The sequence below is a fragment of the Podarcis muralis genome, chromosome 1 (genome assembly GCF_964188315.1).
Source record: "Podarcis muralis chromosome 1, rPodMur119.hap1.1, whole genome shotgun sequence".
In the NCBI taxonomy this organism is placed as follows: domain Eukaryota; kingdom Metazoa; phylum Chordata; class Lepidosauria; order Squamata; family Lacertidae; genus Podarcis; species Podarcis muralis.
In genome coordinates, this window is record NC_135655.1 from 123,754,287 (window position 1) to 123,780,517 (window position 26,231).

Sequence of the window (26,231 nt, forward strand, 5' to 3'; positions counted from 1 at the left end):
TAAAAATTTCCCTCTGCCTGGCGAGGTAGGGAAAGGCGGGCGCTTTGGAAGGGATAGGATGATGATGATGATGGAATAGGACGTCCTTCTTTTCCATGGGATAAAATTTGGAGGGTATGTATATATCTGTTTCCTCTGACACGACGCCTGGAGAGGCAGGCAAAGGCGAACGCTGCTTCGGCGAGGCGGAAAAAGCAGAGCCACATCCCCTTGGGGGGCCGCGGCGGGCGGAGCTCCGTCTTGCCTCCCTCTTCTCCGCCCGGAAACGGCTCCCTCCTCCTCCTCCTCCGCCACCCCGCCTCTTCCCTCGGCGTCTCCGGCCCAGCGCCTAGGCGACCGGGCGCGGCCCTCAGGGCCTGTCGCTGTGCAGACGCCGCCCGCCCGGCCGGCGCGCCATGGAGGCCTCCTCCCGCCCGGTGAGGGAGACGGACGCGCCTGCGAAGCCCGCCCTGAGGGCCTCTCGCCCGCCTCTCGCTTTGCCTCCGCCTTTCCGCGCTTCTCGCTTAAGCCCCGAATCTGGAGCGAATGGCGGGGAAGCTGCTCCCTTCCCTCTCCCTGGAAAAGCGGGCGAGGAGGAGGGAAAAGTCCCGCTTCTCTCTGCAGGAGGATGAAGGGCGGGCGGGGGGGGGGGGGCTCTATCTGAAGCCTAGCCTTTTCCTCAGGAGGACACAATCTAAATCACTTTACAATCCGAAACCGGTTCCTTGAGGACTAGTCTCTTGACAGCGCTCCGTTGTTTTGGGATCGATCCGTTCTTACTTGTGGTGTTTTGCATTGTTTCCCCGGGGACAGTTGCTCCGGTTGTGTCGTCCAAGCCCACCCCCCGACCCAGTGGAATAATAGTTTTTATTATTTTTTATTATTTCATGAATAATAGTTATTTTTATTTTGGGAATGGGGAACCTGCAGGTTGAGACTGGGCTCGTGTCATCTTCCTGTGTGAACGTCTGAATGGGATATAAAGGCTCCTTGGAGGGTGTGGCGTCGCTGCAAGGCAGCAGCTGTCGCTGCGTGCCGAGATGTTAATACAATACACCCATGCGTGCAAGTCCTCATTTGATGCTGCGGTTCATAGAATCAGAATTGTAGAGTTGGAAAGGGACCTTGGCGGTCATCTAGACCAACCCCCTGCAATGCATAAGTGTGTGCATACAGTGATACCACTGGATATGAATGCTTCTGGTTGCACCCGCGTCAGGTTGTGAGCTGTGTTAATCTGGAAGTACAGTCATACCTCAGGATAAATACGCTTCAGGATAAGTATTTTTGGTTTGCGCTCTGCGGTGACCCGGAAGTAACAGAGCACGTTGCTTCCGGGTTTCGCCGCTCGCGCATGCGCAGACGGTCAAAATGACATCACACACATGTGCGGAAGCGGTGAATCGTGACCCGCGCATGGGCAGTTGCGGGTTACGCTCTACTCAGGATGTGAACGGGGCTGCGGAACAGATCCCGTTCGCATCCAGAGGTACCACTGTACACCCATGCGTGCAAGTCCTCATTTGATGCTGCGGTTCATAGACTCAGAATTATAGAGTTGAAAAGGGACCTTGGCGGTCATCTAGACCAACCCCCTGCAATGCATACGTGTGTGCATACAGTGATACCTCTGGATACGAACGCTTCTGGTTGCTCCTGCGTCGGGCTACGAGCTGCGCTAACCTGGAAGTAGTTCCTCCTGGTTGCAAACTTTGCCCCGGGATGCGAGCGGGAATTGCGTGCCAGAGGCGTGCATGCAGTGAGAGTCACGCTTTCGCTAATGGCGCCTCATGTTAAAAACAGTTTCAGGATAAGAACGGACCTCCGGAACGAATTAAGTTCGTAACCACAGGTACCACTGTATATGATATGCATGTACAGTCATACCTCAGGTTGAAGTAGCTTCGGGATAAGTATTTTTGGGTTGGGTGCTGTGGTGACCCAAAAGTAACGGATTGTGTTACTTCCGGGTTTCGCTGCATGTGCAGGTGGTCAAAATGATGTCATGCGCAGAAGCGGCAAATTGCGACATGTGCGGATGCAGGTTGCGTTCGCTTCTGGATGCGAATGGGGCTCCGAAACAGATCCCGTTTGCATCCAGAGGTACCACTGTATATCGTAAGGTTACCAGATGTTTTTCAGTGAATCCAGGGACACTTTTCAACTCAGTGGGGACTGATTTGTAAATCCGGGGACTGTTCCTGGGAAACGGGGATGTCTGGTAACCTTAGTACAGTGGTACCTCCGGTTACATACGCTTCAGGTCACATACGCTTCAGGTTACAGACTCTGCTAACCCAGAAATAGTGCTTCAGGTTAAGAACTTTGCTTCAGAATGAGAACAGAAATCGTGCTCCGGCGGCGCGGTGGCAGTGGGAGGCCCCATTAGCTAAAGTGGTGCTTCAGGTTAAGAACAGTTTCAGGTTAAGAACGGACCTCCGGAATGAATTAAGTACTTAACCTGAGGTACCACTGTATATCGTATCCCTAATCTGCTGTTTAAACCAGATTTGAAGACTCACTCAGAGAAGACCCTTGGGATAGCATGCCTCTTGACAAGTGTCTTTAATGTCGGTTTTGTGGTTTTATTTTTTGAGGGACAATTCTCCCCTTCCGTTTTTCTCCCCAGACTTCGTGGTCATAAGTGGGCCAATGATGCTACTCTAGAACGGCTTTGTTTTATTTATTCCTTTGGACACCGCTTTGGTCATTTCTGGTTGTGAAGTGGTTTATAAGTCTAACAGACAGGTTGTGTATATATATATATCTTACCTTTTCCTCCAAAGGGGGTTTGAGGTGATCAGCATGTTTTATCCAGTTTTTACCCTCCAAAAAACCCTGTAAAATAGGTTAGGCTGAGAGATCGTGGCTGGCCTAAGGTGACCCAATGAGCTTCACAGCTGCGTAAGTGATCTGAACTTGTGTCTCCACTCCGAGTCCAGATTCTCGCCAGTGTCCCATACCTTTTGACCTCTTGGAAAATTAAGAGTAATGCCCGGGTGATACACACTTTTTCTGTTTTCACAGCCACTGTACTTAAAATCATAGTGACAGCCGAGGGAAATTTGTCCGCATTTTCAAAGCACCTCTTCTTCACCCTCATTTATCCTGCAGTTTATCTTACTACATCTTGCAACAACCATATATTATGTTTCCACCCCCCCCCCTTTTGTCAGTTGCAGCCCAATCCTATGCATACTTACTCAGAAGGAAATCAATCTATCCAAATAGGTGTACCGAATAATTGAAACCTTAATGCCCACCTCTATCTGTTAAGAGCACTGCACACTGTTATAAATCCATTTAGTAGCCGTGCCAATAGTCTTACTGTAAGCCCCTTTAGTTTCAGTTGCACTTACACTGCTGGGAGTAATTTGAGGATCTAGGTGCTTGCTTATAAATCTGCGCTGGTAAATTAAGTGCAGATGAGTCATGTTTTTCGGTTTTCAATACGGAAACTAACATGCCGTTAATTCAGGTCAGAATTAAAGAGCCCTTGGAGCCAAAAAAAAAAAAAAAGAGTCCTAAATCCAGTTCTGCCACTTTTACTCCTACAATTACGCTGAGATTAGCGTTGCGGAATGTTGCCTTAGAGAGATATGATCAGGTGGTTAAATTTGAAATAATAAGATGCTATCTGGCATCAGCAACAAAACAGCTTTAATGAAATCGTCGTCGTGCCCTCAGTCATGTGGGGCAATGGTTCACTTCTAGCTAATCCTGGATGTTGGATATTTTTAGTACAGTATTAACACAGGTCATTGTTGGTGTAGGAGATTGTTTTGTGTCCGTTGCATGAAATCTCACTTTAAATGAAATGGGGAAGAAGCAAGTGGTGAGTTTTATTTTGAGTTGTTATTCTTAGGCTATTTATTGAGATAAAGACTTTTATCTGATTTTTTTTTTTAAAAAAACTTGTTCCTTTGCTTCAGTTAATGTAATAATAGATCTGATTCTTAAACTGTGTCACTGAGATTATCAGGTTAACAGACTGAACTTCCGTTATAACCTGGTAAAAAATAATAATTTGTATTTTATTTCGAAACATGGTGCATATTTGGATTAGATACGGCATCTAGTACAGAAAGGCAGTGAAAATTATTTTAGGGGGCTAGGTGGGGTATTCTAGTATATTGATACTTATGTCCTAGATACTCTTACTTGGGGTTAAGACCCACCAGATAGATGTGTTTTGGAGTAAATCTGTTTACGGCTGTGAATTTACTGTAACATTTGCTCCAGCTTGGAAATTGTGTCTTAACTGCTGTCTCATTTATGTATTTAGTTTTGGCTTCTTCTGTATTTTGTATCGATTATTCTATAAAGTGCCTTGTTGTTTCTTGTGGTAGAAAGACAAGATTGAAATTAATAAACAACAGTAGTAAACTACTAGGCAGTGATTTTAAAAGCGATGATGTATGCTTGCATCTCAGTAAATGATGTGATGGCCTGGCTGTAGCTATCACATATTGCTTCATCGGTTACATTGTGCTGGATATGTGTTAAGAGAGCAGCTGTTTTTAATATAATATATTTATGTTTTTATTTCAGTGTCCACCGCGGGTTCTCCCCCCAGTGCCAAGGTAAGATTAAATTATTAACTGCTGGGGAAATTGGATCGTAAAAATAAAAACTCTCAAGGAAAGCTAGAAATCCCCTAGTCCAAAGGCCCATGAGCTTCTTGCTATCTACCGTAAATGTTACAGCCATACCATAGCTGTCAACTTTTCCCTTTTCTTGCGAGGAATCCTATTCGGAATAAGGGAATTCCCTTTAAAAAAGGGAAACGTTGACAGCTATGAGCCATACCTGTTAGGTGGGAGAATTTAAACAGTTTTGGGTTGCCATCTGTTCTGAAGTTAATAGTACTCTTTCTTTTATATTTCCTCCTAACTTCTTTGACAACTTGCTTTGCTGTGAAGTGGAAACCAAGGTGAGTTAATTTATTATTAAACAGCTAGATTATTAAACAGCACAAAACTCTTTATTGTGTAAATGTTCTGTGGTTATAAGTTGGATAGGTTTTGCTTATATATATATATTTTTAAAAACTTTTGCCTTCTGACATATGGTTGGAGGGTGCAGAATTCTGTGCTGGAATAACCACAGATGTTGCTATAGTGTTAATGCTGAGTTCAGTGGGACAGTAATTTAAGACTGCTGCAGAAATTATAGTAACTGTTGAGTAATTAAAATGGTTGCAGTTTTTTTAAAGAAAAGAATCTCCTGGGGTAGAACATGGAAAAACGGATAGGATGTTCTAGCCCAAATGATCTTTAGGATGGTTATAAGGTTTACAGCAGGGATGCGGGTGGCGCTGTGGGTTAAACCACAGAGGCTAGGGCTTGCCGATCAGAAGGTCAGCGGTTCGAATCCCCGTGACAGGGTGAGCTCCCGTTGTTCGGTCCCAGCTCCTGCCCACCTAGCAGTTCGAAAGCACGCCAGTGCAAGTAGATAAATAGGTACTGCTCCAGCGGGAAGGTAAACGGCGTTTCCGTGTGCTGTTCTGGTTCGCCAGAAGCGGCTTAGTCATGCTGGCCACATGACCCGGAAGCTGTACGCCGGCTCCCTCGGCTAATAAAGCGAGATGAGCGCCGCAACCCCAGAGTCGGCCATGACTGGACCTAACGGTCAGGGGTCCCTTTACCTTTCCCTTTAAGGTTTACAGCTAGATAATGCATCTGAACCCCTTTGAACGCCCAAAATGATGTTATACAAATGCTGGGTATGACTATTATTGTGCCTTGTCTCAGATATCTAACAAATTATTTGGTGTTTTTGTTTTGTTTTGTTTTGTTTACTCCAGATGAAATTCCTCTTGGTCGCCAAAAAAAGAAAAAGGCCAAGGGGAAAAGTTCACTAGGTAAGAGGCTGTTTTGATTGAGAACAGTACAGTGGATTTTAGATGAACAGCATATAGACTACTGGCCATTGCAGTGCATACAGTTTCACAGGCAGCATAATTTAAGCATGGATAGTTAGCTAGGATTATGCTAATCTGAGCTCTGCAAATTTAGTAGGAACTCCCATCTTCATGAATTATCTACCTTGAAGAATCTACTATCTGCTACCCTGGGCTCCTTTGGGTGGAAGGGTGGAGTGTAAATGTAATAGCAAATAAATAAAAACTAATACAGCCAGACACCATTCAATGGATAGATGCAGCTACAGGTTTATTAATGCAGTTAAGCAAGTATTATGTGTAAAAGCGGCCGAGGGGAGTCATTCCAGAGCAAATCATGGTCTCTGAATGCAGTTACAGATTCAGGTAATGCATCAAGTCAACTATTTGCACAGTCATTGAATTCTTTCTATACTCATTTTTGTGTGTGTGTGTGTATGTGTGTGTGTGTGTGTGTGTGTGTATATATATGCTTCACAACTTTACAGTTTCCTTTTTGAGCCTTTTTGTACGTATGAAGTGCACATGATACTATCCAAATTATCTTTAAATTAAACCAGTTACTTCCACAGTGAAAACAAACATGTATCTCCTCACAGACCAGGTTAATTTTACCAATTGCAACCTAGACTAGCTAAAATAATCTGTCTTGTTCAGAGAATGTGATGCAGTCTTCAATCTTAGTTAAACAATGGACTTTGGCTCGGTTCACAAGTAATGCTCAACCTGAACAAGCAAGCATGCTGGCGCATATTTAGAAAATTGTTTGTGTTTTGCTCTTCCCACATTCCTGCTGTGCTACCAGGATTTAAACTATGATTTGGCTTATCGTTGTACATAAACCCAGGATTGTGGTTTGTTTTGTTCTGAATCAAAACAAACCATGAGCTTTTCTATACAGTGGTACCTCGGGTTACAGATGCTTCAGGTTACAGACTCCACTAATCCAGAAATAGTACCTCGGGTTAAGAACTTTGCTTCAGGATGAGAACAGAAATCGTGCTCCGGCAGCAGCAGGAGGCCCCATTAGTGGTGCTTCAGGTTAAGAACAGTTTCAGGTTAAGAACGGACCTCCAGAACGAATTAAGTTCTTAACCCGAGGTACCACTGAATATGCATCAGCACACTTGTATGTTCATGCTAAGGCATAGTTTGGCTTGGTGTTACGTGCAAACCAGGCCTTGGTCTTGACAGAAAATTCCAGCATCATGTAACCTGCTGAGCAAGCTAGAATCGCCCAGCTGGAAGCAGTCAGGTCTTGGGGACTTACAGGCCTTTTATACCAAGGATAATATTAATATAGGGTAAAGAGTGCTATATCCAGATCTGTTCTCCTAGATCTCACCAGTTCTGGCTGTTACACTTCCAACTGAGGGTTTGTGAGGTACAGTACCTCTTGTGTGGCTGTGTACTACAGTGGTAAAGGTAAAGGGACCCCTGACCATTAGGTCCAGTCGTGACCGACTCTGGGGTTGCGGCACTCGCTTTATTGGCCAAGGGAGCTGGCGTACAGCTTCCGGGTCATGTGGCCAGCATGACTAAGCCGCTTCTGGCGAACCAGAGCAGCACACAGAAACGCCTTTTACCTTCCCGCCGGAGCGGTACCTATTTATCTACTTGTACTTTGACGTGCTTTCGAACTGCTAGGTTGGCAGGAGCAGGGACTGAGCAATGGGAGCTCACCCCGTTGTGGGGATTCGAACCGCCGACCTTCTGATTGGCAAGTCCTAGGCTCTGTGGTTTAACCCACAGCGCCACCTGCGTCCACTACAGTGGTACCTCAGGTTAAGTACTTAATTCATTCCGGAGGTCTGTTCTTAACCTGAAACTGTTCTTAACCTGAAGCACCACTTTAGCTAATGGGGCCTCCCGCTGCCGCCGCGCCGCCGGAGCACAATTTCTGTTCTCATCCTGAAGCAAAGTTCTTAACCCGAGGTACTATTTCTGGGTTAGCGGAGCCTGTAACCTGAAGCGTATGTAACCCGAGGTACCACTGTACTTGGAATCTGTCTAATATCTACTGACCTAGATTGCCTGTAATCTTCTAATTTTTGTGTAGAACAGTATATCCTGGCAGAGTCGTGAAATAACTGGGTTCTCCCCCTCCCCCCACTTTCTCTTATTTTTGTCCTTTCAGAGCATCTCGGTCACTTGGAACTAGACAGTGAGTCATACTGCGTCTGCTTTTGAGTCTTTTTTCTTCACCCATTGTTCATACGTTGAACAATAAGACTAATACTTTTAAAAATATGCCTTTTTAATTGCCGTATTGTGCTGTTTTTGAAATTCATTATAGAAACTAATCTAGTGTAGTGTAGCCGAAGAGCAAAGGTTACCGTATTTTTGCACCATAACACTCACTTTTTTCCTCCTAGAAAGTAAGGGGAAATGTCTATGCGTGTTATGGAGGGAATGCCTACGGGTGGCGGGGGGGGGGGGATCTGCTGCAGTCATGAGCAGAGGATCCATGGTTCCCCTTCCTTCCCTCCTCCGTGGCTTGCTTTGAAACAGCAAAGCGGGAGAAGAGCCACTGAGTGGGGAGGAGAGAGGGACAGAGAGCCTGCTTCTTTAAAGGAGCAAAGCGGGAGAGGAGAGAAGCCGCTTACACGAGTGTAAGCGGCTCCTGTCCGGTTGGTTCCTTTAAAGCAAGCAGGCTCTCTGTCCCTCTCTCCTCCCCACTCAGCTCGCTACATAGCAGCAAAGTTTTTCAGCTCGCTAAGCCGGGGATGAGCGGGGAGGAAGAAGAAAAGCAGAACCTACTTGCTTTAAAGGAGCAAAGTGGGAGAGGAGAGGAGCCTTTTCCCCTTATACCCCTCTTCTTCATTATTAACAGCATCCTTCTCCACCCACCCCACACATGCTTCTTCTCCCCTTATACCCCTCTTCTTCTTCATTATTAGCAGCATGCTTCTCCACCCACCCCACGCGTGCTCCTTGTCCCTTGAGTGCTTTTCCTTCCCTCCCCACTTAAAACGTGGTTACAAAGCACGGATCCACATGGATCCTCAGGATTTTTGCACTGGGTCACCCCAAATTCACCATCAGATCACATAGCATGTCCATGGCTACATCTTGCACCAAAAAAATCACGCACCCACTGTTGCCTGGGGCCGCAGTGGTGCAAAAACGTGGTTACAAAACATGGATCCACATGGATCCTCAGGATTTTTGCATTGGGCTACTCCAAACTCACCGTCAGATCACATGTCTGTGGCCACAGCATGAACCACAAAAATCATACATCCACTGTTTCGTTTAAAATATTTTTTTTCTTGTTTTCCTCCTCTAAAAACTACGTGCGTGTTATGGTCGGGTGTGTGTTATAGAGCGAAAAATACGGTAGATGTCTTTGTGATCTGTGTTCATAAGCACTGTTAAACTCAGCAGGACTCTTCTGAGTAGAAATACAAAGAGCTGGACAGCAATTTGACAGATTATATGGAGCGTTAAAATGTAAGGTAAATGTACCCCTGCCCGTACGGGCCAGTCTTGACAGACTCTAGGGTTGTGCGCCCATCTCACTCAAGAGGCCGAGGGCCAGCGCTGTCCGGAGACACTTCCGGGTCACGTGGCCAGCGTGACAAAGCTGCATCTGGCGAGCCAGCGCAGCACACGGAAACGCCGTTTACCTTCCCGCCAGTAAGCGGTCCCTATTTATCTACTTGCACCTGGGGGTGCTTTCGAACTGCTAGGTTGGCAGGCGCTGGGACCGAGCAGCGGGAGCGCACCCCGCCACGGGGATTCGAACCGCCGACCTTTCGATCGGCAAGCCCTAGGCGCTGAGGCTTTTACCCACAGCGCCACCCGCATCCCTCTATATGGAGCGTTACGATATTCCAAACATACAAATTACTTTACTCGGACCAGAGCTAAATGCTGATTTTAAATTTATTCACATTATTATTATTATTATTTAAATTTGTATACCATCCTTCGGCTAAAGATCCCAGGGTGGTTCACAACAGAAAAATACAAAATGAGAATGCACATTACGTTTGTAAAATAACCTCTTCAAAGTGGCTTCGTGGACTTTCCATCAAACGTGCTTCCGATTGGCTTCATTTTTAAATTGGTACATAATTATTTTCCCTCTCAAGAATATACAGTGGTGCCCCGCAAGACGAATGCCTCGCAAGACAAAAAACTCGCTAGACGAAAGGGTTTTCCGTTTTTTGAGTCGTTCCGCAAGACGAATTTCGCTATGGGCTTGCTTCGCAAGACGAAACGTCTTGCGAGTTTGTTTCCTTTTTCCTAAAGCCGCTAAGCCGTTAATAGCCGCTAAGCCGTTAATAGCCGCTAATAGCCGCTAAGCCGCTAATAGCCGTGCTTCGCAAGACGAAAAAACCGCAAGACGAAGAGACTCGTGGAATGGATTAATTTCGTCTTGCGAGGCACCACTGTAATCAAACATTACGCTGCAAATGGTTGGCAGGGAAAATGCTAAGCTCTTTCCTTCTTCCTCCACCCTGTGCTGCAATGTATCCTCTCCAAAGGGCACTTTTGCAATGGAGAAAGATCCATTGGGCTATTATAGGTAGCTGCACTGCAATATAGAGTTATGCCCCCCTTGGTTTGGGGTGAAAATCTTGCCTGCGAAAACTATTTTCCTCTGCCAGTCTCACAAATCTCGTTGTTAGGATTTCAACTCAGGCAGCTCTAGTAGGAGTCACACACCACAGTTGCAATGCACCCTGTCACTTCCTTAAACCCATTCACAAGACATCAATTGCTTCAGTCCCCCTTACAAGCTCTAATGCAGGGTTTCCCAAATGTGGATCTCCAACTGTTTTTGGACTACAACTCCCACCATCCCTAGCTAGCAGGACCAGTGGTCAGTGATGATGGGAACTGTTAAAGTTTGTGGATCGTAAATCCTTTGACCCACCGAGTCTGCTGCAACGGCCCTGCAATAGATTTGATTTATTGCTACTCTGACAAACTCCAATGGCGCCCACACGCTTCCACTCGTGCGCTGCCACTCTTCTCAGTTGCCGGATAATAGCAGAGTTCACACGCAGTGTAAAATGGCTTGTCTGTGTCGACGTGGTGTCTTCAATAACTCAGCTCGACACCAGTGCTTCTATTCTAACACTCTTTATTTAGAATCATAGCAAACAGAAAAGAAAAACCTACAGAATCTAGCTGTATGCTTGCAGCTTTCTGGCTCTAACAAAAATGAAACTACCTTGCTCACATTCTCAGACAGTCTGCTCTCCAGAGAGAGCTCAGCCCCCGCAGAGTACAGATCAAAGGAAAATGCCTGGTTCACGTGGGCAATGCACCCAGTGAATCAGAACGCTTCTGGAGTGCTAACTGTTGACTGTCCAGAACCATAACAGGAACTGTAGTCCAAAAATGGCTGGAGACCCAAGTTTGGGAAACCCTGATCAAATGTGTAAGCCTAAGAAAATGTTACGGACATATTTAGGTCCACATGCACCTGTTAAAAACCCAGTCAGGTGGTAAGTGTTCCCATGAACTGTTTAGATAATTATGCAATAGGTAGAAGATAAATGCTTACAGTCAATACAAGAAGATCAAGGAAGTGTTTAAGGTGTTGATTGACGTCACTTTTTGATCCTGCTTTTTAGATGGTGTTGTTCAAGAAGCTGTCCGCCCGCCATCTGAAGGCAGTGAGCCCCTGACATCTGAAGCCCAGGATGTACCACCTCAGAGGAAACGGAAGAAAAAGAAGGTGCCTACAGGTATGCGGAGAACTGCCATCTCTTTAAGATTTCTGTAGTAGTGTAAAATCTCCCTGATGCATATGATTTCTTTTTTAAAAAAGATGCTAATAGAACTGAAAGGGACGCGGGTGGCGCTGTGGGTTAAACCACAGAGCCTAGGACTTGCCAATCAGAAGGTCCGCAGTTCGAATCCCCATAACAGGGTGAGCTTCTGTTCCTCGGTCCCTTCTCCTGCCAACCTAGCAGTTCGAAAGCACGTCAAAGTGCAAGTAGATAAATAGGTACCGCTCCAGCGGGAAGGTAAACAGTGTTTCCATGTGCTGCTCTGGTTCGCTAGAAGCGGCTTAGTCATGCTGGCCACATGACCCGGAAGCTGTACGCTGGCTCCCTCGGCCAATAAAGCGAGATGAGCGCTGCAACCCCAGAGTCGGCCACGACTGGACCTAATGGTAAGGGGTCCCTTTACCTTTACCTAATAGAACTGAAAAAGACAGAAGGAGAGAATGGCAGGTGGCGTAGGGGAACCGGCAGAGAATATAAGTCACTGTGGTTCTGTGGCTGGTCATAGAAAATCCCAAGTTGAAATCCCAACTCAGCCATAATGCTTGCTTGGATGGCTTTGAGCATTTTTCAGTCTTGGGACTGTGGAGATTATTGGCAAAACCAATTTGGTGCTTCACAACTTTCCGACTAGTTGCAGGACCTTAGCCAGACTTAGCAGAGTACACGCAGAAGCCTCGGAAGCAATCGGAAACTTGGCTGCAGACAGGATAGACGAAGCAGGAACCAGGAACTTGTAGTTAGCTGTTTATTATATACGGTGGACTATTTACAGGAACAGAACACTGATCTTATGCTAGCTCTCTCTGACACGACTCACAACTCCTACACTGACACAGAACTCTGAACTCACGAACTCCAAACTCTGAACTAACACATTCCAGTTAGTAGACCATTCACTCCTTTGAGAGAGCTTGGCCAATCAGGGAGCGGTCTCCATGTCTCTGTTATCACCAGGCAGACTTGCTCCTTCAGATTGCCTTCTGGCTGTCTGCCCAACCTTAATTGACTCTGTGTGTAGCTGCACGTACACAGTTTCCCAACAGAGATGCTCAAATGCAGCTCTGAGTTCTTTGGAGGAAGAGCTGGGTACATCTGATGGGAGGGCGTTCCACAGGGCGGGTGCCACTACCGAGAAGGCCCCCTGCCTGGTTCCCTGTAACCTCGCTTCTTGCAGAGAGGGAACCACCAGACGGCCCTTGGAGCTGGACCTCAGTGTCCGGGCAGAACGATGGGGGTGGAGACGCTTCTTCAGGTATACTGGGAGTGCCTATTGCGCTCATGACTCTGGTAACACAAAATGGTACTAAACTGGGAATCTTATCATGAAGCACACATCAAGTAAATATGACTTTATTTTAGCACTGGAGTATAAATTGTTTTTACAGTATTTGTATCTAGAGAGAGAATGTGACGTAGTGATTAGAGTGTTAGATGTGGACCGGGAAGACCCAGCCATGAAAATCTCTCTCAGCCTAAGCTTTCTTACAAGGTTATTGTAAGAAGGAAATGGAGGCACAGGAGAACAGTGTGCATTACCTTGAACTCTTTGGAGTAAAGGAAGCAGATAATCAAATTTGTTTGTGATGTTTTAAATACTCTTGTCTCGCCCTTCTCTGGGTATCATGTTATGGCGGCCTGCAATACAGATTGCGGTGGTTTTTGTTTTAAATCTTCAGAATCCGAGACATCTTTCATGGAACAGAATGGAAATGGCGTGGACCCTCCACCGGCTGAAGAAACAGTGACTCGTAAACAACGGAAAAGAGTAAAGTGAGAGCTTCCAGTCTGACTTACTTTCTACCCCTCCGCTGCTGAACAACCCCTTTAGACTATGGCCTAGCAAAACATAAAACAGGTCATGCAATTGCAAGGAACTGACTAAGCTGAGAATTAGATAGCCCTTCGCCTTCAACTGATAATGGCACAAATAACACAGAACAAGTCTTACCTGTAGAGAAAAATGGACAAGCTGAAACAAGGAAAGTTGGTGTTTTCTGTGTGCTAACGTAGCAGATCACCACTACACTCTGGTATTATTGGGTTTGTTCTTGTTTTATTATGTATTTTGTGTTTTTATATCGTGCCCTGAGATACCTGTGGGTATAAGGCGGTGTAAAAATGTAAGAAATAATGACGACGACGATGATGATGATGATTCGCTGGACACCAAAAGCTTCTGATCAGAGATGTCAAAGGGCCAATGCTTCCGATCAGATGCTAGCCCTAATGCTGATCACGTCACTTCAAATACTATTATAGTTGCCTATTAAATTTCTGCCCCACACTTCCTCCCAATGGGGCCCAGGTGGCACCACGAACAGGGCCTTCCATGCAGATCATAGATCCCATGATGGTTGATAATAATATCAGTAAACATGTGTTTATGTGACCTTGCAGGGCAATGCTATACATACCCCATTGAATTCAATGCGGCTTACTCCCGGATAAATGAGTTTAGGATTGCTGCCATAGTCACTAGCCTAAAAGGAGAATTGTCATATTTTTCTTTCTCTTCTTTTTAATTATAGGAAAACTCGACCCGCAGAAAGTGCCAATGAATTGGATGTGGAGGAAGAAGATATAATTGAAGATGAGCAAGTGAAAAGCTCAGAGCAGCATCCCGTTTTTTCTGTGTTTTCTGTTCCAGTTGGTGTTAGCCAGCCTATTAGCAAGGTGTTCGTTGAAAAAAATCGTAAGTCTTACGTAGTTTTTTTTAAATTAATTTTTTAATTAACATTTTACTTTTTTTATTTACATTAAAAAATTATTTACTTTCGTTTTTATATCTTACTGTAATATGAAAAAACTTTAATAAAAATCTTAATACAAAAAAGTCTTAGTATTTCAATAACACAATTGTTTTTAAATCGGAAGCTCTGCTTTCTAATGCATGCTTTTGCTGAAGATAGGATATTTTGTGTTATGCTCATTTGATCTTGCAACCTGGCAGAAGCAGTGGCTGCAGCAGCTTCCGACTATGTTTTTATGATGAATTTTAGATCATTTTCATTGCAGGAGAGATCACACTCTTAGGCCACGTTTGGGTGATTAAATCTTGGCTTAATAAGCAGAGATATTAGCAAGAATTTTGGCAGAGCAAGCAAACCAACCAGGAAATCTTCCATTAGCTATAGATTCCTCTATAGGACACTGCGGTTAAATATTTTGCGAAAGGATATCGATGCATAGCCTGAAGTTGGCTTAATGTCCTGGCGTGTTCTTGGTTCTGACAAAATGGGAAACTATGGCCAATGGTAAATTCCCTGGTTTGTTCCTCACATGAAGGGAGGAGAGAAGGGGTAATGTGTGTTCCCAAAAAGCTGGATCAAATCTTGACTTATTAAGCTGAAATGTGATCATCTGAATGTGGCTTTCAGTTAAGCAGGACAGTTCAGGCTGGTTCCCCTCAAGCTCTTTGCAATAAAGCGAAACTAAACGAGTGAGACTCAATAATCCCAAGTAGGGTGCTGGGTTCACATACCCTTCCTCCTCCTGCACAGCTGGAAGGAGGAGAGCTACCACAATTCCTTTCCGTTTCCACAATTCTTGGCTTAACCAGGGATCCTGGTTAAAGCAAACTCTGGCTAGTTTAATAAAACAGCTTTGTAATCTATGATACGAACTTGGCTCGTTTTGAACTTGAGTAGAGTTTGTTTGTAAAATTTGAATAACCCATGGCTACTGAAGCCATTTAATTAGATTACTGTAAGCAGGTCGACGCGGGTGGCGCTGTGGGTTAAACCACAGAGCCTAGGGCTTGCCAATCGGAAAGTCGGTGGTTTGAATCCCCGTGACGGAGTGAGCTCCCGCTGCTCGGTCCCTGCTCCTGCCAACCTAGCAGTTTGAAAGCACGTCAAAGTGCAAGTAGATAAATAGGTACCGCTCCGCCGGGAACGTAAATGACATTTTCTTGCACTGTTCTGGTTCGCCAGAAGCGGCTTAGTCATGCTGGCCACATGACCCGGAAAAACTGTCTGCGGACAAACGTCGGCTCTCTCGGCCAGTAAAGCAAGATGAGCGCCGCAACCCCAGAGTCGTTTACAACTGGACTTAACTGTCAGGCGTCTTTTAGGTAAAGGTAAAGGGACCCCTGACCATTAGGTCCAGTCATGACCAACTCTGGGGTTGCGGCGCTCATCTCGCTTTATTGGCCGAGGGAGCCGGCGTACAGATTCCGAGTCATGTGGCCAGCATGACTAAGCCGCTTCTGGCGAACCAGAGCAGCGCATGGAAACGCCGTTTACCTTCCCGCCGGAGCAGTACCTATTTATCTACTTGCACTTTGACGTGCTTTCGAACTGCTTTCGAACTGCTAGGTTGGCAGGAGCAGGGACCGAGCAACGGGAGCTCACCCTGTTGCGGGGATTCAAACCGCCGACCTTCTGATCGGCAAGTCCTAGGCTCTGTGGTTTAACCCACAGCGCCACCCACATCCACCTTTACCTTTTTAAGCAGGTCGAATCCACCCTTCGATCCAGAAGAGGAGATGAGAGTTGGTTTTCACCATTTTTCCTCCTGTTCACCTTGAAAATATACTCCAGAATGTTCTGGGTCCCTTCAGCACAGTGTGAGAAGTGGCATGGATTGCTGCGGGAGGAACATGCAAGAATGGCTTTCCCTCTTTCCATTAGCAGGGATCTCCACTAGATCAAAGACTGTTCTGCAAATAACAGATAATCCCTTCCTTTCTTGGAACGAAACCATTGGCTACAACCCAGCAGAAACAAAAGACTGATAGGCAAACCCTTTTTACTTGGGTTATTGTTGATGGAGGAAAACGGGAATACAGTGGTACCTCGGGTTAAGAACTTAATTCGTTCTGGAGGTCCGTTCTTAACCTGAAACTGTTCTTAACCTGAAGCACCACTTTAGCTAATGGGGCTTCCCACTGCTGCCGCGCCGCCAGAGCACAAATTTTGTTTTCATCCTGAAGCAAAGTTCTTAACCCGAGGTATTATTTCTGGGTTAGCGGAGTCTGTAACCTGAAGCATCTGTAACCCGAGGTACCACTGTAAACAAAACATAAAAGGTTTAAAAAGCCTTTCAGTGCCACCCTATGTGTGTTTACTTAGTGCAATGGATTTACATTCAAGTAAGTGAGCAAAGGGACGTGGGTGGCACTGTGGGTTAAACCACAGAGCCTAGGACTTGCCGATCAGAAGGTCGGCGGTTCGAATCCCTGTGACGGGGTGAGCTCCCGTTGCTCAGTCCCAGCTCCTGCCAACCTAGCAGTTTGAAAGCACGTCAAAGTGCAAGTAGATAAATAGGCACCACTCCGGTGGGAAGGTAAACAGCGTTTCTGTGCGCTGCTCTAGTTCGCCAGAAGCGGCTTAGTCATGCTGGCCACATGACCCGGAAGCTGTACACCGGCTCCCTCGGCCAGTAAAGTGAGATGAGCGCCGCAACCCCAGAGTCGGTCACGACAATGGTCAGGGGTCCCTTTACCTTTACCTTAAGTGAGCAAAAGATTACACCTTGGTATAGTAAGGAATGAAGTTACGGCTGTTCCAGTGCAGGGTCTCGTTCCAAAAAACAGTGCGACGCTACTGTGAATTGGTGCACTAGCAGTGATTACCTTTACAATTACTTAAACTTCACTTTATCCCCAAAGGGCGTTTCCAGGCAGCTGACCGCAAAGATTTAATTAAAACCACTGAAAACTTTGATGTATTCATGGAGATGAAGGCTTCTTGGACAACCAAGGATGTGGCACTCTCCGTCCATCGTGGTTTTAGGTATGAGATTTGTCTCACTTGGCTGCCGTTTAAAGTATGGCGACCTAAAAGCAACACGACAGGCTAATAATTTGATGACAACACTTTATATAGCTACTAAATTGTATCTTCATTCAGAGTCAAGTGGCATACAATATATACAAGGTAACACCAACTAATGTGACTTCAGAGAATTTCCCAAAGTAGGGGATTTTTTCAATGGTGTATCAAACAGAGAATGATTCATGCTTGAGGCAACATGAGTGCTAAGTATACAAACAGCGAAATAGAGATGGGTATTCCCCACACTGGGTCCAGCTATACACAACAGTTCATTTGTACACTTCATGTGAATTCCTTCAGTGAACTGTAGGAGCATTAAGTAGTATTGGTCTCTACCAATAAATTATTCCTTGCTATTCCAACTGGACCAATTGTCACACGTGATGATGATTAACTACAAACTTTTATTTTGGGTTGTTGCTATAAAAATATATTAAGAAACTTAAAACTTAGGAACAAAAGCTGGTTTTTTTGTGGTTGACTGCATTGTTAAGCCAAGTTGAGAAAAGATGCGCACTTTAGAAAGTGAAGTAATAAAAGGCAATTTCACCCTTTTCAAACCTGTTAGACCCTAACTGTTTTAACTCTTGGGATTTGTGTGGGCTTAAACTTTTATTTTATTGTGATTTCATTCATCTAGGGTGATTGGACTATTTACTCACGGCTTCCTTGCTGGCTATGCTGTCTGGAACATCATAGTGATTTATGTTCTGGCAGGAAACCAACTGTCTACTGTCTCCAACTTGCTGCAGCAATACAAGACGCTGGCTTATCCTGCTCAGTGTCTCCTTTACCTTCTGCTCACAATTAGCACAGTTTCAGCTTTTGACAGGTACAATTTTCATGCATTTCTCTACCCTTGCAGCAATTCTTGCCCACCATCCTTTAGCCGGTGGCCTGGCTGCACCCCTGTCTGGACAGTGATAGCCTAACTTCTGGCTAGAGTATGACTATTCACTGATGAAGTAGTAATTACCGTATTTTTCACTCTATAGGATGCACCCGACCATAGGACGCACCTTGTTTTAGAGGGGGAGAACAAGAAGAAAAAAATCTCCCCCTCTCTGCTCAGAGCCCCTTCAGCAAAGCGGCAGGAGAAACGGAACCCCTTCCATTTCTCCTCCCGCTTGGCTGAAGGGGCGCTGCGCAGCTCTCCCTCTCTGCTGAAGCCAGGAGAGTCTTGCTCTCCCGGCTTCAGCAAAAGGAACCTGAAGCCTCCGGCTATCCCTGAAGCCTTCGGAGTGCAGCGGGAGGTCCTGCTGTGTTCCGGAGGCTTCAGGCGGCTATCCCTGAAGCCTTCAGAGTGCAGCGCGAGTTCCCGCTGCACTCCGGAGGCTTCGGGTTCCTTTTGCTGAAGCCGGGAGAGCAAGACTCTCCTGGCTTCAGCGAAAGGAACCCGAAGCCTCCAGAGCGCAGCGGGAACTCGCGCTGTGCTCTGAAGGCTTCAGGTGGCTATCCCTGAAGCCTGGAGAGCGAGAGGGGTCGGTGCGCACCGACCCCTCTCGCTCTCCAGGCTTCAGCGAAAGCAACGCGAAGCTTCCAGAGTGCAGAGGGAGTGCTCCCTCTGCGCTTCGGAGCCTTCGCATTGCTATCGCTGAAGCCAAGGAGCCTGCATTTGCTCCATAGGACGCACACACATTTCCCCCTAATTTTTGGAGGGGAAAAGGTGCGTCCTATAGAGCGAAAAATATGGTATGCCACTTGTTTACTGGAACAACAGTCCCTAAGATTGGGACCTAAGGGTGCAACCCGGTTCCTTTTAAATCAATGGAGTTTCGTCTTTGACTTCTTTGGGGACTGGATTGCTGCGTATCAGAGTAAAATACATTGCATTGATTCACTTGGTGTCACATTGTGCTCAGTTTTAAACAAACCCATTTCATATCCAGGATTGACTTGGCGAAAGCATCAGTAGCTGTACGAGGCTTCCTTACCTTGGACCCAGCAGCAATTGCCTCTTTCAGTAAGTAAGACGTCAGCGTTTGCCTTGCAAAACTACTAGTGGTATGTGTCTTTGTTACAACTTCATTACTGCCTTTAAGCAGGATTTCCTTCATGTCCTTTGTTTTGAAATATTTGAGTAGATTTCCATAGAAAAGTGAGATATATGAGAGAGAGAAATACTGTTGTGTTTTCTGTAAAAGTCAGTAAATTAGGGTGGTGAATTGCTCTTGAGACAATCCATTTCCTTGATCTGAATGCAGTGTGTGTGTGTGTGTGTGTGTGTGTGTGTGTGTGTGTGTGTGACCTTGGTGGGTGGATAGCAGATAGGAAATATGACTGGTTTTTGTGGTGCTGAAGAGGGAGACCTACATAATAAATGCAGGACTTATAAGACAGTGGTGAATTTCACAATAATATGGCTTTGAAAAAACAGCAAACGTTACTCATTTCATTCATTTTTCTCAGTGTACTTTGCTGCTCTCATCTTGTCTCTGAGCCAGCAAATGACGAGTGACAGAATTCACCTGTACACACCACCTTCGGAGAATGGTAGCCTCTGGTAGGAATTGTGGGTTTTTTCTTCTAAAAGATCAACTACTTTGACTTTTGTATTGAGCAGCACAAAAATCTTCATAATGTGGTGTGTGATATAATACACAATCAGTTGATTTGCTCTGCTGGTTATTTTACTAGGAAGTGAAGGTGTTAGACAAAGCATTGCTGCACCAAAAGTTGTGAATCTGGTAGTTAATTGTTGAATCATCCCATAATATTGCTTCTATGACTCTGTTTGCTCATTTATTGAAACACATGAAAGCTTGATAGTTTGTATAGCCTGAAGGGTTTGTGCAGATGTCGGTCCTCTAGATTTCTAAGAAATATTCTTGTGTAAGATGCCAGCGGTTTACCCCCTGTCTAAACCCAAATTATGGTTAATACTGTAATCAGGTGATAGATAAGCTTGTGATAATATAATTCTAAATTGGAACCAGTTTAAATCTCTGTCCAACACCAAGACAAAAGTTGATGTAGCAGCAGTATTCCAGGTTGTAGCAAGGGGTCAGTGAGTAGATCTTGCAACCCTCTTCTAGATTGCCAGAAACATGTGACTATTAACAAGGACTTTTAGTACAGTATTAACGCCAACATGGTGGTCAGCGTTTCCCCATAGTAAATGTTTCCTAATTAATTTTGGCCAGTGAACCATAGTGGCCTAGAGATGGATTGCTGAAGTACTAGAAGATTGCGTTCTTATAAAGCCAAGCCATCAGCAAGGCAGACTAGACATGATAGAATTAGTTCCATATGTAATACGGTAAGCCCGCAACTTACATGGGGGGTAACATTCAGGATTCAGTGGCGGGTAGGATTGCTAAAGTCATTTCCCCCAGAACTCTGCCCCGCTTGTCACACGTGTAAAGCTGAATGTGCACAAGTTTTTATGTTGTGAATTGTCCTCTGATCTTCAGACGAACGGCAGTACACACATTTAATCAAATTGTGTTGGAAGCCACCCAGAGTGGCTGGGGCAACCCAGCCCGATGGGTGGGGGATAATAATAATAATAATAATAATAATAATAATAATTCACATAAGTTTTGAGCTTACTGTAGGAGAATGTGGGAGGTGGGGTCCAATTTTAGCTGAAAAATGTGGTTGAGGAATGCAGAGCCCTTCTGTTACCCACAGCTTCCGTTTGCGAACTTCTCTTGCTGAGCACTCCTCAGCTGAGCTCCAGGATACTGGAAGTGCCCTCAGTGGATAAAAAGGCTTAGGGAAAGGGGCTGCAAGGAGAAATGTAGTGGGCATAGGGGATCCCCTTTTCCAGTCGCCATTGTACCCCCTCACCCTCCTTTCTCTGTTCATGGAACTGCTGCCTTCATGTCTAATTTGTCTCTGAACAACACCTATTTCGTAGCATTTAACACTTCACCTAATTTATATTGTACCTGTCACTAGATAGGTAAGTAGGTGCTTAAAGATAAAATGCAAACCAATTTGATTTCTGTAAATTTATAACTCCCCTTTTTGCTCAAAGGGCATTTCCACATTACATTTAAGCAAGCAGAACCGATGCTGTCAAATGTAGTTTCGCCATAAGTACTTGTCTCTCCCCCCTCCCCCCCCCAGGACCTCGGGTGCAGAGGAACAAATTCTTCAGCCCTGGATTGTGGTGAATCTTGTGATAGCTCTTCTCGTTGGGATCTCCTGGCTCTTCTTATCCTACCGGCCCCAGTTAGATCACAGTGAAGGTAAAAGACAGGCATGCTCCGTTGTGATTCATAAACTGTGCAAAATCTCCACCGTAGATTTCTTCTTGGGCAAATTGCCCTTTCTTTCCCAGACCTGTTTAAGATCCAGGGAATTTCAGGGTAGTATTGTAGACTGCAAGCTCCCAGGAAAGGAACAACTGCAGTTTGGAGGTAGCAGAACACAGGGGAAATGGAAAGAATATTGTGATGGTTTGGGGCAGGGGTCTGCAACCTTTAAGACAAAAAGGGCCACTTGGACCCGTTTCCGAAGAAGAAGAAAAACTGGGAGCCGCAAAACCATTGCGACATTTAAAACAAATATATCTCCGGAGCCGCGATCTGACGGCGGGTGGGAAGGTGACGTCGGGACGGTGCGTGACTAACGCACGCACCGCCCCCATGCGACATCACAGCCAGTACAGCGCCCGCCACAGTGGGGAGTGTCGGGGTGCACAATGCACCTCCTCCCCTCGCTAGTATCCGCCCCGGAGCCGCGACAAAGGTGTAAAAGAGCCACATGCGGCTCCAGAGCCGCGGGTTGCAGACCCCTGGTTTGGGGGAAAGAAGAGGGAGCAGGGTGGTTGGAAAAGAAACAGCTGGAACGTTGTATAGTACCACATTGAGATTACCATATTAGATCAGGGGTCCTGATCTTGACATCCCTCCAGGCCATTTCAGTTGAGGTATTGGTCAGTTACTTTACATCAGGTGGCAACTTCATTCCCCCCCCCCCACAAATTTTTATTAGTTTTCCACAAATTTTTAAACACACAAACAAACAAACAAACAAACAAACATAAACCCTAGCCTTATTCAAACTAATCTTATTAACACTGTTAAGCGACTTCCTCGTATCCCCTTGGTTGAATTTCAGTGTATATCATTTTAATAATAATAATAATAATAATTTTTGTATTTATACCCCGCCCTCCCCAGCCAAGGCCGGGCTCAGAGCGGCTTACAAGCAATAATAAAAACAAGATGAATGATTACAACTTAAAAACAAAAATAAAATACAACATTAAAATAATGGAACATTAAAATATTAAAATGTAGCCTCATCGCAGGAGGAGAAGGAAAAGAAAAAAGAGAGAGAGGGAGGGAGGGAGGGAATCAAATTGGCTCCAAGCCAAAGGCCAGGCAGAACAACTCTGTCTTACAGGCCCTGCGGAAAGAAATCAGGTCCTGCAGGGCCCTGGTCTCGTGAGGCAGAGCGTTCCACCAGGTCGGAGCCAGAGTTGAAAAGGCCCTGGCTCTGGTTGAAGCTAATCTAACTTCCTTAGAGCCTGGGACCACTAGGGTGTTGTTATTTATGGACTATGAGGCTCTCTGTGGGGCATACCAGGAGAGGCGTTTCCATAGGTACGAGGGTCCTAGGCCGTGAAGGGCTTTAAAGGTCAAAACCAGCACCTTAAATCTGACCCTGTACTCCACCGGGAGCCAGTGCAGCTGGAAAAGCACTGGGTGAATATGCTCCCATGGCAGAGACCCCGTGAGGAGCCTCGCTGCAGCATTCTGCACCAGCTGGAGTTTCTGGGACAGCTTCAAGGGCAGCCCCACGTAGAGCGAATTACAGTAGTCAAGCCTGGAGATGACCGTCGCATGGATCACTGTGGCCAGGTCGGGGCGGGAAAGGTAAGGGACCAACTGCTTGATGCGGCGAAGGTGGAAAAATGTCGCCTTGGCTGTTGCTGTAACTTGCGCCTCCATGGAAAGGGAGGCGTCAAGGATTACACCCAAACTCTTTAACGGTTTTCCAAAACCTATATTCTCATAAAATTAACTTAGTCACTTAACATCTTTATTTATTTCCCAATCTAAATTTCAACATATTAATTTATCACATTACATGTTTAAATCCTAAGCCTATCTGGTATTTGCAAGCTTTTCCAATTAATTTAACTTAACATATTTAACTAAATAATCTTTAAATTTCGTCTATTCTTCCTGGTAATCCTCCTCCTTCTGATCACGGACTCTTCCAGTCAAGTCGGCTAGTTCCGAAAAGTCCATCATCTTCATCTGCCAATCTTCTACTGTTGGTATTTCTTGTGTTTCCCAATTCTTAGCTAATAAAATTCGAGCAGCAGTTGTGGCATACAAAAATAATTTGACATCTTTCTTGGGCAATTATAAACCTGTTATTCCAAGAAGAAAGGCCTCTGGTTTCTTAATAAATGTATATTTCAACATTTTTTTCAATTCATTATAAATCTTCTCCCAGAAGTCTTTCACCTCGGGGCAGGTCCACCACATATGATAGAAGGTACCTTCTTTTTCTTTACATTTCCAACATAGATTATCACAGGTTTGATAAATCTTTGCTAATTTAACAGGGGTCAGATACCATCTATACATCACTTTCATTATGTTTTCCTTTAACATTGTACATGCAGTGAACTTAACCCCTTTCTTCCACAATCTTTCCCAATCCTCAAACATGTTGTGTCATACATCTCTTGCCCAATCTATCATCACTGATTTAACTTGTTCATCCTTTGTATGCCACTCCAACAATAAATTATACATTTTAAACAGATTTTTAACTTTAGAATCCAACTTCAAAAGACAGCATGGATCGGTGCTGACAGCAATCCCTCACTTCATCCATTTGCAGGCACAGCTTGGATTCAAATCTGTTTGCAGGTGGTTTGAATCCAAACCATGCCTACAAATGGGCAGCTTCAAAAGGGGGTTGCTGTTGGTGCCGATCATCTGATCGCTGTTGTGAGCCCTCGTGCCAGTGATCAATCAGAAGCACACTTTAAGCTCCTGTTCATCACGTTGCATCTGTTTAGTTACCTGCCCCATACCCGATGTCACGGTGTGGGGTGGGTCAGTTGGGTTTGGGGTAAAAATCACAATGACCTTTGCTGGCCCTAATTAGTTAGGCCTGTAGGCTAGAGATTTGGAGCAAATGCTAAGACTGCGGCAAAAGTATTGTTAGCCCAGAAATGGAAACAAGAAGAAATTCCGATGAAGGAAGAACGGCAGACGAAATTAATGGACTATGCAGAATTGGACAAAATGACAGGAAGGATTCAAAACCTGCGGGACCAGAGATTTACAGAAGATTGGAAGAAGTATATGAATTATTTGAAGAGCAACTGTAATCAACAAATTACGCTAGTAGGACTACAAGAAGTTTTGTAAGGAGAAATATACGAAGTGTTACAAAGTAGAAGAAGATAGAGATATTGGTTATGAGTTTGAAATGTAATAGGGAAGATAAGAAATGCATACTGAGAGATTAGATTAGAAAATTTTCAGACAGGATTGATGGAAGTCAAAAAAACTGAATAAGATGTAAAAGTATGTTTAATTACTGTTGAAAATGATATGTTAAAAACACACACACACATGCTAAGACACATAAGGGGCATTCAGAGTTTGATGCTGACGAAAATTGTATGTTTTCAACTGTATTCTAATGTTCCCTACTGTTTTGCCTTTTCTTGCAGAACTGATGTTTAATGCTGAAGTAGAAGAATATCCCCCACCAGATAAAGAAGCCAAAGTGTCTTCATAGCACAGAGACCCTCTTCAAATACAATTGTTATGATGGCTTAGTATTATCTATTTGTATTTCTGTTTAATACTTTTTATATTTAAAATGTATTTTTGCATTGTATAGGGTTGTGGGTTTTTTGCATAACTTATAATTATGTTTATTTTAAAATGTCAATAGTTTTTTAAATGGTAGGACAGTGTCAAAGTTTACTTTTTTCTTAGGAATATTCTAAAATTACTCTCTAAATATCTAGTTTTGCTGACGCAAGGAGACATGGAACAGGAAACTTAAAAGAATAAGAGAACATTCTTTGTAGCACATTTCTTCCCTTTTAATAATCTGCATTTTGGTAGCCATATTTTCACAGAATTGAGAGCACATTGACATTCAAAATATCACAACAACTTTAGTGCCAATTTGTCTTAAAAAATTAAATCAGGAATTAAAATGCATATTTAAATCATTAGTTTCAGCAGCATAAATAACTCATTGAAAAGTTTGCAAAATGTCTTTACAAATTTGTGCTGCTCCATAGTCACAGCTGCTGGCACTCATAAACCATGTTTGTATTGTACTGCTTAATTTATAAATCTAGCTGAACAAGTATATAAATTTGTTTACCAGTTCTTACTGAGTTATTATTGCATTACTTGGAAGTAATTATAGATTTCAGAAGTTCATTGTTTCATATCATGACCAATTCCAGTTAAATGTGTACTCCCAATTTAATTTGTTGGGTTGGGTAGGTTCCCTTATGATATAATGTACTTACACAAATGTTTCATACAAATGAAGAACTAATAACTTGTATTTCAAATGTAGTTGGAAGTGTAAGCAGAAATAGAGACTCTGCCAATTCTTAAGCCTCCCTCATGATATCACTGATTTTGAAACTCCAAATTGGTTTTTAAAATAAGTGTCCTCTAAGTCTACCTCTTGTACAACATTGTAAAATTTAAACATTTGTGCAAATAAAAAAATCAGCTCTTTTAATTAATGTGCCTCATATTTGGAAGAATATGGTCAAGATTTATTTAGGTTTTTTAATCAAGTATTTTCATTATAAAGATATAATGGAACCCCGCTAGAGAAATGACACCAGCTCCCTTGTTTTCT

The 26,231-nt window shown here is 44.4% G+C and overlaps 1 protein-coding gene across 10 annotated transcripts; it reads left to right on the forward strand.

Annotated features, from left to right (window-relative positions):
• Window positions 1-278: 278 nt before the first annotated feature.
• On the forward strand, window positions 279-26,112 carry TMEM237 (transmembrane protein 237). 10 transcript variants are annotated; one of them, XM_028750942.2, is made up of 14 exons: window positions 279-416; window positions 4,531-4,562; window positions 4,902-4,912; window positions 5,786-5,842; window positions 8,019-8,045; window positions 11,473-11,586; window positions 13,308-13,401; window positions 14,160-14,323; window positions 17,243-17,366; window positions 18,049-18,240; window positions 19,298-19,371; window positions 19,818-19,911; window positions 21,483-21,604; window positions 25,066-26,112. In XM_028750942.2, exons 1-14 carry the CDS (start codon window positions 396-398, stop codon window positions 25,131-25,133), a joined length of 1,194 nt encoding a protein of 397 aa, XP_028606775.2. In that variant the 5' UTR covers window positions 279-395; the 3' UTR covers window positions 25,134-26,112. The 10 variants fall into 10 exon arrangements, 9 of the variants coding, with proteins under 9 accessions (XP_028606775.2, XP_077773615.1, XP_028606793.2 ...); XM_028750952.2 differs by lacking the exon at window positions 279-416 and adding an exon at window positions 3,536-3,814; XR_003709188.2 differs by lacking the exon at window positions 19,818-19,911.
• Window positions 26,113-26,231: the final 119 nt, after the last annotated feature.

What these genes read in the sequence shown, in the direction of transcription:
- TMEM237 (XM_028750942.2), top strand. Translation starts at nt 396, where the DNA reads ATGGAGGCCTCCTCCCGCCCG. An exon ending in TGGAGGCCTCCTCCCGCCCG is followed by an intron (nt 417 to 4,530) that starts GTGAGGGAGACG and finishes TTTTTATTTCAG; the next exon opens with TGTCCACCGCGGGTTCTCCC. An exon ending in TCCGTCCATCGTGGTTTTAG is followed by an intron (nt 17,367 to 18,048) that starts GTATGAGATTTG and finishes TCATTCATCTAG; the next exon opens with GGTGATTGGACTATTTACTC.